Here is a 15077-nt window from a genome sequence, read left to right on the forward strand (position 1 = left end):
AAACTCACATTAGTCGAAGGTGGCGAATGTCAAAAATCTCATTTACGAAACTGTCACTAAGATCGTTTTAAAGAATCTAAGTGAGATGCAGGATCAATTTGTTATGTAGAAATTTGTTACTCGAGCAATTTATGCTAAGACGAGTGCTACAATTTCTTCCTACTATACTCCCTTTAGTACGATGTGTAATTTAGAACTGCATTTCTTCTTTTGAGAATCAACTACGATTTACGTTAATCATTACAAGAATATTATCAAGATGTACTTAACACCATAAACCAATAATTGTATAGAACCTTAATTCATTTGTAAGTTCTAACACTATCTACCACTTCTACAACCAAGTATGTTGACAACTTAGAATTTCTAAAGGCACACGGCCAAAAGGCTGTTAGTATCCAAAAATTTTATTGACTCGGATCAGTGGCCATTGACCCGAGGTCTCTATAAGCACCGGTTTTTAATGTGGGTGATGTTCACCTTCTTTTGTTTCTTCATCTTCTTCTTCCAAAACAAAAGGAATCTCAATTAATTTTTCTTCCAAAACAAAATCCTAGCAACATTTTCCGGCGACGGCAACGACACCGGCACCTACCCGCGATCATTCTTTTATTCAGAACCATCAATCCGAGTGGCTCAGTTGGTGCCTAACAGTGAGGCTACTATGATCTTCCGGTATGCCCAGATCCTTGTTTGGATGGCTTAGTTGATGACTAGCAGTGAGGTTATAAATCATTGACGGTTTCAAATGCGTACCCCTAGATCTTACATTGCACTGACCTATTAATATACTGATTACTTCTTTTGGTCATTTTTTTTCTCAATGCGTTGTTTTCTTTGAATCATTAAAATTACTCCATAAAATGAGTTGTAACCTAAGTAAGAACCTAAGTAAGAGATATTGGTACTTAATATTCAGGAAACGTTAGAGGAGTATGTACACTCTTTCTCTCTTTTAGATCCAGCGTTTACACGTGTGTTATGACACTATCATACTCAGGCGAATAACATGTATTATTTTGAACCAACCTTGAAGAAGCAATTGTAGCTTGATTTCAACTTCGTCTCCACCAAATGATGCATGATTCTAACACTTGGAGAGCGAAAAAACTCATTCCTAACAAAATTTGAGATAGATTCGTGAGATTATGAACGATTTGGCGAGTAGAGTTCGGTTTGCTTAGAGAGGGAAAGTTTGAAATTGAGATTTCTGGTTGGTTTTGTGAGAGAATTGGGATTTCTAGTTAGTTTTGTGAAAATGGATGGAGGTGTTAATTGAGAAGGGACCGGTGCCTACATAGTTGATTGGTGCTAATAGAGAAAGGAGCGGTTGGGGCTGGTGCTACCAGAGATATGGATGCTAACAGCCTTTTGGCCTAAACACCCAAGCAGCTGGTGTTGTTAAAATATTTAAACAAAAAAAAGGGTGAGCTGTCAAACCAAAAGTTGTGGGTCCAAGAAATTGACGGCAGATCTACCACGTTTAAACCCAATAAGCTCACTTGTTGTTGTCGGTGTCTACTTCAAGAACCCATCTACACCGTCGATATCAATCACAACGACCCGTAAACAAATCTAACGGTCAAAACAAAAGACGACCTAAAAACTGGAGGGAATCAAAGAAAACCAATCTACAAGAAAAAAAAACAGATACATTTATCCTCACAAATGAAGTGGGGTTTTTAGTGTCGGTGATTAGTTCTTCTCACTCAAGCTTATAAGTTTTAACCTTTTCTCTCTAGAAAATCAGAGAGTTTGTTGACTCTTTCTCTCTCTAAAACTCTGATTCTTCCAGATCCACTTTCGTCACTGTTTCTCTCTCTAAAAACTCCTACAACTACAAATCTTCTTCTTCTTCTTATAGTTCAAATTGCAGTTCACAGATCTCTGATTGAATTTATATCTGTTGATTCGAAGTTGCATTTGACTCTTCATCTCTTTCTGTTGAAAGAGATTGAAGATTTTGATTAATGCTGGTGAAATCGGAACGATCTAAACCCTAGAAAACTTGAATTGAAGAGATCTGAGCTTGTTTGAAGTGGAAGAAATGGGAGAAAGATCGAAGTCGAAAGGATGGTGTGTTTGGTTCGTTATTTTTTTAATCATAGCTCTTGTCGTTACAGTTGCAGTAATAACTATTAGGAAGAAATCTCAAAATAAGTCGAAGCCATTACCAGTTCCAGGACCTCCAGGTGCTATCGAGAAGAAATATTCAGATGCTCTTGGAATCGCTATGCAGTTCTTCGATATTCAGAAAGGTATTGTTTCTTTTCCCTTTTTTATCTTAGTCGTCTGACTCAAGATCTGAATTGAGTTGAATTGATTTCAGAATGTTTGTTTTTGTCTTATGTGTGATGTTTAGGTCATTTGAATGTCTGAGTTGAATTGATTTTGGTCAGTTTAGTTAGATGAGTTAGATTCAGACGAGTTAGGTTCGGACAATGTCTCACCTTGTAGATACATTGGGTTGCTTAATTATCTTCTTAATTTGTCCTTTAGATATCTTAAATTTATGTAGTTATTGTCATTGTTGTGGAAATTCGAGTTAGGGAAGTATTTCGTTTGCTTATAGAAGTATGAATGTGTAGTTGTTTGATCCATTTTGGTGGGGTAATAAACGGATGTTTGCCATTAGTTACCCGTATTTGTAGTAGTCGATTGTTTGATATATTACCTTTCGTATTGTAGCGGGTAAGTTGGAAAACAATAAAATTCCTTGGAGAGGAGATTCGGCTTTAAACGATGGAAGTGAAGTGAAATTGGATCTATCGAAAGGAATGTATGATGCTGGAGATCACATAAAGTTTGGGTTTCCAATGGCTTTCACTGCTACAGTATTGTCTTGGGCTATTCTTGAGTATGGAGATCAGATGGGTGCAGTTAAACAACTTGACTCTGCTCAAGACTCACTCAAGTGGATCACCGATTATTTGATCAACGCTCACCCCTCTCCGAACGTTCTCTATATTCAGGTTTCCCTCGTAGTATCTTTAATTTACATCTCTCTCTCGTTATCCATCTTTGCACACTCCATGTGTAACAAGAGGGATTACGATTGATCTGTGATATTACGTGATCCCTTAGGTCTAGGTTTATAGGTATGTGATTATCTAATATGTACCTTGTTTTCGGCAGGTAGGTGATCCAAAAATTGATCACCCATGTTGGGAAAGACCTGAAGCGATGACTGAGAAGCGGCCCGTTATACAGGTGAACGCAACTGCTCCAGGATCAGATGTTGCAGCAGAAACCGCTGCTGCTCTTGCAGCAGCTTCTTTGGTGTTCAAGACAAGCGACGCTAAATATTCAGCAACGCTTCTTCAGCATGCTCGTCAACTATTTACTTTTGCTGATACTAATAGAGGTTTATACAGTGAGAGCATAAAGGAAGTTCAGACATTCTATAATTCTACTGGATATGGGGATGAGCTCTTGTGGGCAGCTTCATGGCTCTATCATGCAACACGGGAGCAGACGTTCTTTGATTACGTCACTTCTGATAATGGAAAAGCTTATGCTAAGTGGGGAAGCCCAACATGGTTTAGTTGGGATGATAAGCATGCGGGAACTCAGGTATATTTCTCCAATCCTTCGAGATGGACTCTTTCTTAACCTTCTTTAGTAATGTACTTTATAACTTAATCTGTAGTTTGTCCATGATATTTTGATGTCGCCCTATTTTTTACCAACTCATTGCCCATTCAATGTTCCTCTATTCCTCACCCATCGGGAAGCTGTGTCCTCAATAACAAACTACAGTTTGGCGAGCCATATAAACTACTAGGCTAAGTTTGTAGAATACAAACTACTATCTGATTATAGTTCTAACCTTTTCTAATTTTTCAAATTTCGGAGCAGGTTCTATTGGCGAGGGTAAGCTTCTTTGGTGAAAAAGGATCCTCAAACTATAACAACGTTGGACTCCAGTCGTACCGGAAAACAGCTGTAGCTGTTATGTGTGGTCTTCTACCCGATTCTCCAACAGCCACAACTAGCAGAACAGAAGGTATTATAGTTTTCATGTTATTTTTTCTTTTCGTGTTCGAAAGAGATGTTCTAAAGATGCTTTACTCCTTAAAATCAAACCAGTATTCAGTATTATTTCCAAATTATAAAATGAACTACTTCTTAGCATGCACTTCCTATTCTTCAAGAAACAAACAATTGGTGCCTAGTAAGTATTAACATCCAATGTCTGCGTACGATTTCTCCAAGGCTTAACAATCAATTGAACATGCAGGTGGTCTGACATGGGTTAGTGAATGGAACTCATTGCAGCAGCCTGTAGCTTCTGCATTCCTGGCTGTTCTTTACAGTGATTACATGCTTACAACACAAACACCACACATAACTTGCAGTGGTCATTCTTTCACTCCTCAAGACCTCCGCAACTTCGCCATTTCACAGGTATGGTACTTAACCATTACTGTTCAAGAATCCATGTGTTTGCAAATTTTAATTTCCACCCCGTCTTTCCCAAAATCACAAACTGAGCTTATAGCCTACAGGGCAAGCCCAGGCGAAAAGAAGCCAAAACGACTGTTTGGGGCGCAGAGCAATATTGGCCGAAGCCCCAAAGTGGACAAAAGGTGTTGCCTTTCCGGGTTTACCATCACTTTTTTTCTCCGGGTAGGGCATACCCCAAAGACTTGGGCCTACCCTTTATAGACTGTACCTTGTCTGTTCAATGTGGAGAGTAGGATTCATATGTTTTGAGAAATAGTCCATTTCGATTAGGAGAGACTCAGTTGTGATGGGGGTTTACCTTCCTTGACACTTCTTTTTTCTTCAAATCTAGGCTGACTATGTGTTGGGCAATAATCCAATGAAAATGAGCTACCTTGTTGGGTATGGAAGCAAATATCCACAATATGTCCACCACAGAGGAGCTTCAATCCCGGCTGATGCCAAAACAGGTTGTGATGATGGAGTCAAGTGGCTGACGTCGACCGACCCAAACCCCAATGTGGCAACTGGAGCTCTGGTTGGTGGACCTTACCTGAACGAAACATACATCGACTCCCGAAATAACTCCGAGCAAGCTGAACCGAGTACTTATAACAGCGCCCTTGTTGTTGGGCTCCTCTCGGGCTTAGTCACTACGTCCTCTGCAGTCCAGTCTTTCACGTTGTGAGAAATGAGTTTTTTTTTATTACGTATAATTGTTTTATTGATTTTTGTTGTAATATATATGTAAACTAGGTTTTCTGTAGGCCTGAAACACTACTCTCTAGTGGCTTTTGAGTGTTATAAAATCTCTTATTGTCTTGAATGGTTGCCAGTAGTATTGTGGACTCTGCTGGGTTGAGCTGGTCCCTTTTCTCTTTTTATGTCAAAGAATTACTCAGGAGATGATATCAAATCTTGTACTTGGTTAGAGATGGTACCATTAAGAAATAAAAAAGGACAGGTTATTAATGGAAGTTTAAGTCGGGCAGCCTACATAGATTTAACTTCAAATTTGTTGAATGTAATGCGTGGCATAACTTTGTCCGCACATAAATGATCAACCAGAGCTTCTTGTAGTGGCAAATGGTCGGTGTTTCGGGGGAATAAGAAAAATTATCGCAAAATGGTGGAAACAATTTTTTTGCTTCCTCCAAACACTATATCACTTTTAAAGTTGTTTATTTTCTTCTTCCCTTCCCACCACCATAAATTCCGGCGAGCGTAAACTACGGCGACACCACCAAAGTTAATCCCGGGGACCATTACTCTCGTCTCTCTCTTTTCTCCTCTCTCTCTTCTCTATCTTTTCTCACTTCTCCTCTCTCTCTCTCTCTCTCTCTCTCTCTCTCTCTCTCTTATCTCTCTTTTCTCTGTTCTCCTCTCCCTTTCCCTCTTTATACTCTTCTATGGTTCTGGCGAAGGGGAAATCTCGTCGTCAAAACTCTTGTCTTGTTTTCCAGACGAGACTGGCCTGGTTCTACCAGACGAAGCGTCGTTTGGTAGATCCAGGCGACCTTCGTCTGGTTTTCCACGAAGGATTTAGCGAAGGGATCATTCCCTTCGCTGGAATTTAGAGAGAAGGAGAGGATATGACGAATGAGAGAACAGAGAGAAGAGAAGAGAGAGAGAGAGGGGAGATATAAAAGATGATGAAGTCGTCGACTGTCGTGTACTAGTATACTAACAATAAATACATGAATAAATAACTTAAGACATTTTTTTTTGTTGAGGATAACTTAAGACATCTTACCATTTTAAGACTTGATTATCTTTTATTTATTACTAGGTAAAACCCGTGCCTCCGGCACGGATACTTGAATTACAACCATGGGATAGTTGTCTGCACACATTGTCCCCACACATTTCGACTTTTTTCTGCTTTCATTGTGTCATTCCTCCTCGCAATCTGCTACTGTTTCCAAATCCATTTGTCCTCGTAATAGTTTTGTTTAAAGAAAATGTGTTGAATTAAAAGGGTTAATTCCGTTTTGGCCCCCGATTTGTGACCAACTGGCCGTTTTGGCCCCGAATTGTGTCCGGCAGTTCGTTTTGGCCCCAAAAAAATTCCTAAATGGCCCCAAATTTTTTCAACCTCCCAATTTTACCCCCATGGCATTTCTGTAATTATCTTTTTTTCTTTTTCTTTGTCCACCTCATCTAACAATCACCACATCACTCTGTCCACCTCACCCTTCTTCTCCGGCGAAAGGTTGCCGGCCGGAATAAAAAATTCCGGCCGGCCACCTTTACAAAAAAAAATAAAAAATAAAAAATTTCTTCATCTTCTTCATTTCTCTCTCTTCTTCATCTCCTTCTTTCTCTCTCTTCTTCATCTCATTCTTTCTTTCTCTTCTTTCTCTCTCTTCTTTCTCTATCTTCTTCTTTATCTCTCTTCTTCCTCTTTCTCTCTAACCCCTCTCTCTTCTTCCTCTTTCTCTCCAATCAGACCGGGACTGGTTGTAGAAACCAGATCTCGGTCTGGTTTCCAACCAGACCGAGTCTGGTTCTACAACCAGACCGAGTCTGGTTCTACAACCAGACCGAGTCTGGTTCTACAACCAGACCGAGTCTGGTTCCACAGTAATGGTTTTATAGATGGTTTGTACCTCAACTGAATGAGGATATCACGAAGACAAAGATTCTCAAAATTAGTACCTATCTAGCTATATCATCTTGTCGAAGGCATGAAAATCTATGATATACAATAAATAAGCATTCATAGACATAGTTTCTACGTTTTTCATCTTAAGCTAAGTTTTGAGTTATGTTTGTTATGGTTCAAGCATTCTAGATTAAAATGGAATATGGTGCTCCATGGCTTAATAATACAAATTTACTTTTAAATTTGGCAGATCAGGATGATACCTCCCGGAATGGTGGCTTAGTGATATCCAAATCACATAAGAATTACAAGGTATAGAATATTGTTGCCTCTTATGGTTTGGAGTGTCTACGCCATGGCAGTAGATTTTTGAGCCGCACGGCAACCCATAAACACTATCACATTTTAGAATCTTGTCTTGAAATCAATAGACCGTGAGGATATTAGAAGTATATAAACTTAGAAAGACCCGACTATCTGATTGTGCAAAGAGTTAGAAATCCTTTTCCGAAAAAAAAACATATAAATTAAGAGCATTCAAACATGTTCGCCGACCAAACAAAACAATCAAATATCAACATAAGATGTCTCGCTTCCAAAGTTTCTTGTCTTAGTTATTAGACTCTTTTTTATCTTTTTCATATACAAAGTATTATTTCTTGATCAATGAACATATTATTATGGACGAAAAATATTGATCTAGAATGTTGTCTCATAGTCCCAAAGTGTGTGCTACTAACACAAAGATGTACATTCAAAATCTTACACTATAATAGCCATTGAATTACTATTATGTGATTATCAATTGAGGTGTTTTCATTGTTCATAAAAAAAGGGGGTTTTCATCAAAATGAGAGAGAAGAAGGAGAGTCAGAGAGAGATGAAATTTACAAGTAAACTATAATTCAAACTTTTCACTGTATAGATCATAAAAAAAATCTCCAATCAATCGAACTCCAATTTCTCCAAACTGTACAAAAAGAATTCCTAAACAAAAAGGTTATTAAAATCAAGAGACTGAAAACGAAATAATCGATTAAGGGTTTGGAGAGATTTAACGAATGCATTTGAAGATTCGATGAAGAGAAGGAGAGCAAGAATCGTCAAACATCTAATTTAGAGTAACTCACATAAAGGAACGTCAAGTAGAAAACCAATAAACAGATTAAACAAAGAGTTATTTAAATAAACTGAGTCCATCAGCTCAAATCATAAAACTTGATAAGAAGATGGAGTTTTGATAGAGAGAGAAAGAGAGAGACCTGATTTGATGAGGATCCGTTGAGTTTCCTGTTCATTCAAAGAATAAACCATCTTAATACGGGATGGCAGTCCTTTGTAAGTGAAGATTAAAATGCACGAAAAAAAATAAAAAACCCTGAATCTTAGAATGATCAAAGAAGAAGATCAAACTCACAAATTCTCTCGATCTACCGATGATGTTTAAGGGGAAAGAAAAGGGTGGCGTTTGGTGATGCTTGGTTATGGGTCGTGGTCATCTGGGTGCATGTGAATGGATATTAATGGATATTAATTAATTGCTACATGGAAAACATTTGATCTGTAACTGAAATTCTTTTTCTCTTCATCTTCTTGGTGATAACCTCTTGACCTTTAAATTGATTGAACGATTGAGATTGGTCAATCTGTTTGATCAACAACTTAGATTGGTCAATGAAATAATTACAACCAATTAAAGAGCCTATCACATTACCAATAAATTAGAGTTACGTATGGATAATGGAAGGTCATGATTTATCATGAGATAAATAAAAGGCCAAGATTTATCATGGGTTTGTCCCAGTCAGCACTTTTCAACCTGTTTTATTATATAGACTAGATATAGCCCGTGCCCTAGGGCACGGGCAGCTTCTTTATCTTTTTTTTTTTTTTTGATGAAAGGCAGCTTCTTTATCATATCACAAATCTTATACAATTTCCTTATTATAGAACTCAAATCTTATTGGCCTACCCCATAAAATTTTCAAAGAGGGAACAAAAATAGATTTGTTTGAAAACCAAAGTCTTATATACAATCAAATGAAAACATATAACCAACTCTTCGTCAACTATGAATAGTCATCCTCAACAAAAAAAAACTATGAATAGTTAGATGACATATTTGAATTTAGCATATTGTATAATGGTGGATGTTAAAGACTGGATTTACAAAATTACCTCACCATCCTCTAGCCACAGTCTCCTTTTGTTTTTCAAGGAAATAGTTTAATATAAGGACTACCAAGTATCGTTATTACCTCTTACTCCTGAAACTCTTAGTTAACATATTACATACCAACTGCCCATAATCAATTTGAGGTGCGCACTGAAGGACAAAAAGTGATTGTGAACATTCAACATTTTGGGAAGAAAAGAATATCAATAATGTTAAAATCTCCCAATAACTCAACAATGTTTAATACAAATCTTCAACTACTCCCTGCCTTTGAAAATCAACTACTCGCTGCCTTTTCTGCCTTCATTCCTGAACACCCTTTAAAAAGCCGAGAAAGAAAGCCATATGTTAATACATGCTACACAGACCCAAAATTCCATCCAATTCATTACATAGTCATAATATATACCTCCTCCTAAATTTATTGTAGACATCAGTCAAAATGTACGATACGAAAAAGAAAAAAAAAACAATAGAAGGTTCTTCATCAATTTACTTTAGAGTAATTTAGAATTGTTGAAATTGATGTGCTTTTTAGTCTAGTTTGTGTTGATCGTTCCACTATCTGATTTATTAGTTGTATCATTTTACTCTTCTTTCACCTCAAACTTGGTTTGTTTTTCGTCTTCCTTCACCCTTAAATTTGGCTTGTGTTGTCAAATTTTTGTGTTAGATAATACAATTTGGATTTGAGATCATTTTTCTCTTCATGCGTCACTACAGGAATAGTTGGTATATTTTATTGTTTTTTGCTTTTCAACTTCAGTAACTGATCTTTATTCAAACCCTAAGACATAAATAAAATCTGATCTAGCTAAGAACAAAACAAGTTAATAAAAGATGAGGTTTTATTAACTCACAATCGATAAATAGTCAACGATTTTTCGTTGAAGCGTTAATTCATTTCTTAACCATGGAATTCTAGAATTAGATTGAAATAAACCCCAATCTTTTACAAACTCCGAATAAAACTGATAAATCGTGGCACCACTCAGACACAATAACGACAAATCTTAGCCGAACGCTGCCCATTTCTTTTTCGTAAGAACCTTTTGGCACCAGCTACTAACAATGCCAGAACGTAGTACTTGCCCAAATTGATTAGATTCCGTTTCTCCCTCGTTGAACCATCTGCTAGAACACCTAACTCCCAAAGCAATGTTAGACACAATTTTATCCTTAAAAATCAAAGAAAGGTACCTTAGGGAATTTATGAACCTGCATTGCCCTCCAACAATAAGGAAGAAATGAAAGGGCATAAGCGAGCTTCAATGCTTGATCCTCATGCAAAAACCATAATCCTGAGTTCTAGCTCCTGGTTATGTAGTAAACAAGCGATATACTCTAGGGTTCGAAGGGTCGGTACCTCACTGCAAAGTTGATCAACCATAAAAAAGTCTAGCATTAGAACCTACAAATAAACGAAGTTATACTTTCTAGAATCAACATTAATTAATTGAATAGAACTACAACCCTCACTGATAATGTGCCATTGTTGTTTGGCCTCCCAAAAAACGTGCCAAGTCAAAAGATTTTGGCGGGACGTAGATAAGTTTCAATTATACATACCTTATAAATTAAAGGGGTGTTAATATGATACTCCTTATCGCTTAAGGGAAACGATAACGCTTGATCGGTAGACAATGTTTAATGGGCAAACCAGCACAAGTCAAAAAGAGCTGCATACACAACAAAAATCTTTGAACTTTACCATTCCTATCTGAATCTTAAAATGCTTAGGTGAATTTAAGTTGTGATTAGGAATTACCAGAAGAAGAATGCCAGGAATAGACCGAATTTAATTCGATGAATACCCTTTGGCAAAGAGGTAAATGAACAACCAAGATCCCTACACCTCTATATTTACAATGTTTGGTAGGAGCCAATTCGAAGATGAAGTTACGTTTATTCAAGTTTTTCTCCATATACATAGTCGCACCCATACAGAAAAGAGTACGAAAATATTAGGTTGAACATGCTGCAAACAAAAGCGTCGAATTATTAGAAATTCAAGACAAGTAAAATTATACTTTTTACGGACAAAAGAATGTCTAAAATAGGATAGAATGTTTCATGTATATAGTACCAGATTGCTGCTTAAACATCCCGGCAATATATGCTATAATGAAATATCCAACAAAGAGTGCTACGAAACATCCGGCGGAGAATCCTGAAAAATCATACATTATGTAAAGAACACAAAATATGCATTATGAAAAAGAAAACTGATCCATATCGTAGGCATCAATTTATTAAAGCACAACTAAAAATAAAAGAAACGAAGAATAATTGGATGAAATTAGAGTCACAAGTCAGAAGTATTGGAAGTAGAAAGACAAATGAAATTTGGGGGGTTTCCTATGGAACCACATATAATCTAAACAAATAATTAGATCATAACAAAGTTACCAATATTCAGTGTGTGGGTTTCAAAATGAATGTTTAGTAGTAAATAACAACTCATCCTCAGTGGTTCCATCTCTCTAGCCCGGTGGAGTTCGAGGATAGCGAGGTGAAACCAGCTGGGTTGGAACATAGAAGCCTCAGAAGTGCCACCGTAGTATCGTGTTTAGTCATCTCGCAAAAGCATGTCCAAAAAGTTCTCGAAACTCGTATCTGGTTCAAAGATATAGGCCAGAAGCGTAAGCAATCTAAAGAGGCGTATAGAGGAATATGAAAGGCACACCTTAGAGGCTTGAACCAGATTCATAAAAAACTGAAAGATTCATAAAAAACTTACACTCTGACTTGATTAAATTCATAGGAAATCAGAATGCTTCAGTCGTCTCTACCGTAGTTGCTGTAGCTTTAGGATTATAAACTTTTAACCAAAGGTGCAAACTAATCAAACACCAATTAAACATTTCTAACTAAGTAATATACATTGAAGTTGAAATTTAAAAAATGGAATAAAAAAAATAATCTTAGAAACTTGAATGATACATTTAATTAACAAATTTATCTCATATTTGCTAAAGAATCAGAACCATACATGCCCTCACCTTGATGCATCTGAACCCTGAAACCAGAAACCAAATTTAGAAAAAAAAAACAAACAAACACCAATAAGTATTCACCAAGAAAAGAAGTATGTCATACCAGTTTTTTGGAGTTGTTCAGAGAATGAAGATCTTGGGAATTTCGAACCAAGCAATGAAACATGTATGGCAAAAGAAGAAGATTGGGTAAAAAGCAATTGTCTTGGGATTAAATTTTGTAACCGAAGGAGGATAAGTGGGTAAAAAAATCTATACCTTCAATCGAGGGAGAGAGAGAGACTGATAGAAGATGATGAGAATGAGGGGAGAGAAGAAACTTTTAGATAAATTAAGAGTGATTCGATTTGGCGTTTGGTATTAGCGTAGAAGAACCACTCTCTTAGGTAATCATTCTCAATTGGTAACTGATATCTTAAAATTTCAACAATAAAAAGAAAACTGATATCTTAAAGGCCAATACTAAATATCAGCATTTAAGAGGGCGACCATGATTTGAGACGTTGGTGTATCCAAAGGCCAGGATTTGAGATGAAAATTCAACTACGTTTTTATATAGATTAGAAGGCCCCCTTTCATCCTCTTGTTTACTTTATTAAGTGGGTGAACAGATTTCGTTTTTTTGAGGTAGGTAATTGATCTAACGTCTAAGATTTAATGAAAATCTCAACGGACGACCGGATTTGTCTCTCGACTTGTCCCAGTCAGCACAAAACATTGTGTTTTGTTATATAAATTTATATTTTATTTAGACTTTGATTATCATTGTTTCTTAAGATATTATTAATTTTTATTGATTATTTCAATAAAAAATTAAAAATAAAGACTATTGTGCCCGATATATATTGTATCTTATAAAATTTTATTAAGAATTGATTACTTTAATTTTTTTTTTGTTGAACTAGAATTGATTACTTTAATAGAAATTTCAAAATAAAGTCCATTGTGTACAATATTTATTATATATATTAGATAACTTCTTTAAATGTGGCCCTCTTGGCCCCGACTGAGGCTTTGCTTCATTAGGCCTCAGGGCCGATCCTGACCTCGTGACCCTCGCAGTGGAAGACGATGAGGTGGCGAGAAGATGAGGTGGCAGAGAGAGAAGATGAGATGGAAGAGAGAAGGTGATGACTAGTTAACGGTGTGCTATCGCTTACTGAAAAAAGGAATCGTATGGGAATATTTGATAAAGTTAAGGGCTAGGCAGGAAGCTGGTCACAAAGTTAGGAGATGTTAGGGAAACAACCCTTATTTTATATGTTTACAAATTATGTCACTAAAAAAATATAAATCTCAGCGGCTGACTCTTCAATCGAAATTGATTGCTCTCTTTGAATCACTTAAAGTTAATACAAAAAACAAAAAAATAATGATAAATAAACTAGGGTTCATGGTGGGATTTCTGAAAATATGACTGTTGACGAAGAGTGATATTCTTAATTCTAGTTTCGATGACTCTGACGATTAAGCAACTGATGAAGTTTCTAATATGATTGTCGCTTCACCGTTTTAAATATATTGTTATTCGAGACGACATGTTATGTTTTTATAGCCGAATTGTTTTGACCACGGACCTGGTCATCCTTAATTAAATAGCATCTTTGTAACTTCAAGTCTCCATGGTTTTAGTTCAACAAAAAAAAAAAAAAGTCTCCATGGTTTTATTTCTTGAGAGAATATGGTTTAGTCCTTTAAATAAGGGCTACAAAATTTTGACTTGTCTTGGCATTAAATACTCACTATTTTCACAGATATTGTTCTTGGAACGAATACCTAACCCAACCCAACGTGGAGTTCCAGAACTATTTAACAGATTTTCTGTTCATTTTTTTGCCAACTGATCTTAGGTACTACAATTATAAAGGAGAATTATCAAAAAATTATATCTTGACATGTTACTAGTTTCTATTAAGAATTGATAATTTTATTGACACATTTGATGAACATGATCGACCAGTTCGGGGAGCTGATTTCCATGTATCTCACCCATTATTCGTATCTGGAGGTACAAATTTCTGCCATGTGTTGCTAATTTCAACCACATTTGAGATCCAACGTTTCCTATTATTTGTTATAGCTTTCTTCTACTTAATGATCTTGATTGGTTTCTTGTTGATTCAAAATTTTCGCTCCCCGAGTCTAGCTGACTCTCTAACCTATCTGGATTCTATCCAAGCATATGGTAAATCCAATTGAACTATTGGTTCCTGTTGTTCACTTTGATCAGTTAGCTAGCATCCTTGCTTGCAGTGTGTCAAATTTATGAAAAACTTATTTCCCAAAGTCGAAAATATATCATCCCCATTAAGCCACAAGAGACGTATACGAACGGTTGGATAAGTTTGTAAGAACCATGACAAACATATAAGGGGTCACATTACAATAACTCTCTTCCAGCCACCAAAATATGAGGGTCGGACTAACATTCTTTTCAATAGATGTTGTACTTTTTTCCTTGTTAAAAAGATAGCATTCTTTCAAGTTATAGGGTTGGAATTTCTTTACATTTTGATAAAAATTGATCTTAGGAAGAACTTTCTCTCTAATCTCTCTATAAGATCATCTCAAATTTTGTGCTCTTACATGAACATCTCTTCTGATTCGGGACTGATTCGGTAAAAATACCTTCTTGCCATCTCCATAAGTTCTCTTTTATCCGCAAATCTTCTCTCTAATTTCAACTCACTCATCCAACCAAATTGTTGTATCCAACTCAGTGAGTTCAGTATCCGAGTCATAAATAATCCCTCCCTCTTCGTTTTATTACCTACTTCAAAGAGCTTAGAGCATCTCCAAGGAGAGCTCCATCCCTCCAAAAAGTACAACTTTTGGAGGGATGAAGCTCCAATCC

At 36.5% G+C, this 15077-nt stretch overlaps 1 protein-coding gene and 1 long non-coding RNA gene across 2 annotated transcripts; one reads left to right on the forward strand and one right to left on the reverse strand.

The window, feature by feature from the left end:
- The first annotated feature begins 1510 nt into the window (after positions 1 to 1510).
- LOC147570600 (endoglucanase 24-like) lies at positions 1511 to 5272 on the forward strand. The gene is made up of 6 exons (XM_086657160.1): positions 1511 to 2258; positions 2689 to 2972; positions 3136 to 3573; positions 3859 to 4006; positions 4241 to 4407; positions 4799 to 5272. Exons 1-6 carry the CDS (start codon positions 2048 to 2050, stop codon positions 5132 to 5134), a joined length of 1584 nt encoding a protein of 527 aa, XP_086513286.1. The 5' UTR covers positions 1511 to 2047; the 3' UTR covers positions 5135 to 5272.
- Positions 5273 to 10445: 5173 nt separating this feature from the next.
- Positions 10446 to 12654, reverse strand: LOC147570601 (uncharacterized). Its single transcript, XR_015239407.1, has 5 exons — positions 12482 to 12654; positions 12327 to 12358; positions 11314 to 12246; positions 10996 to 11205; positions 10446 to 10906 (listed from the first exon to the last, which is right to left on the reverse strand). It is a non-coding gene; the product is annotated as an uncharacterized LOC147570601 (long non-coding RNA).
- Between the last annotated feature and the right edge of the window lie 2423 nt (positions 12655 to 15077).

The sequence above is a fragment of the Eschscholzia californica genome, unplaced genomic scaffold, assembly GCF_041429995.1.
Source record: "Eschscholzia californica isolate CP2 unplaced genomic scaffold, dmEscCali1.0.p SCAF_1, whole genome shotgun sequence".
NCBI lineage: Eukaryota > Viridiplantae > Streptophyta > Magnoliopsida > Ranunculales > Papaveraceae > Eschscholzia > Eschscholzia californica.

Excerpts from the sequence above, each read along its gene's own strand:
- LOC147570600 (XM_086657160.1), top strand. The coding sequence starts at position 2,048 with ATGGGAGAAAGATCGAAGTCGAAAGGATGGTGTGTTTGGTTCGTTATT. Across the intron at positions 2,973-3,135 it reads CGAACGTTCTCTATATTCAG|GTAGGTGATCCAAAAATTGA; the intron begins GTTTCCCTCGTA and ends TGTTTTCGGCAG. Across the intron at positions 4,007-4,240 it reads CACAACTAGCAGAACAGAAG|GTGGTCTGACATGGGTTAGT; the intron begins GTATTATAGTTT and ends TTGAACATGCAG.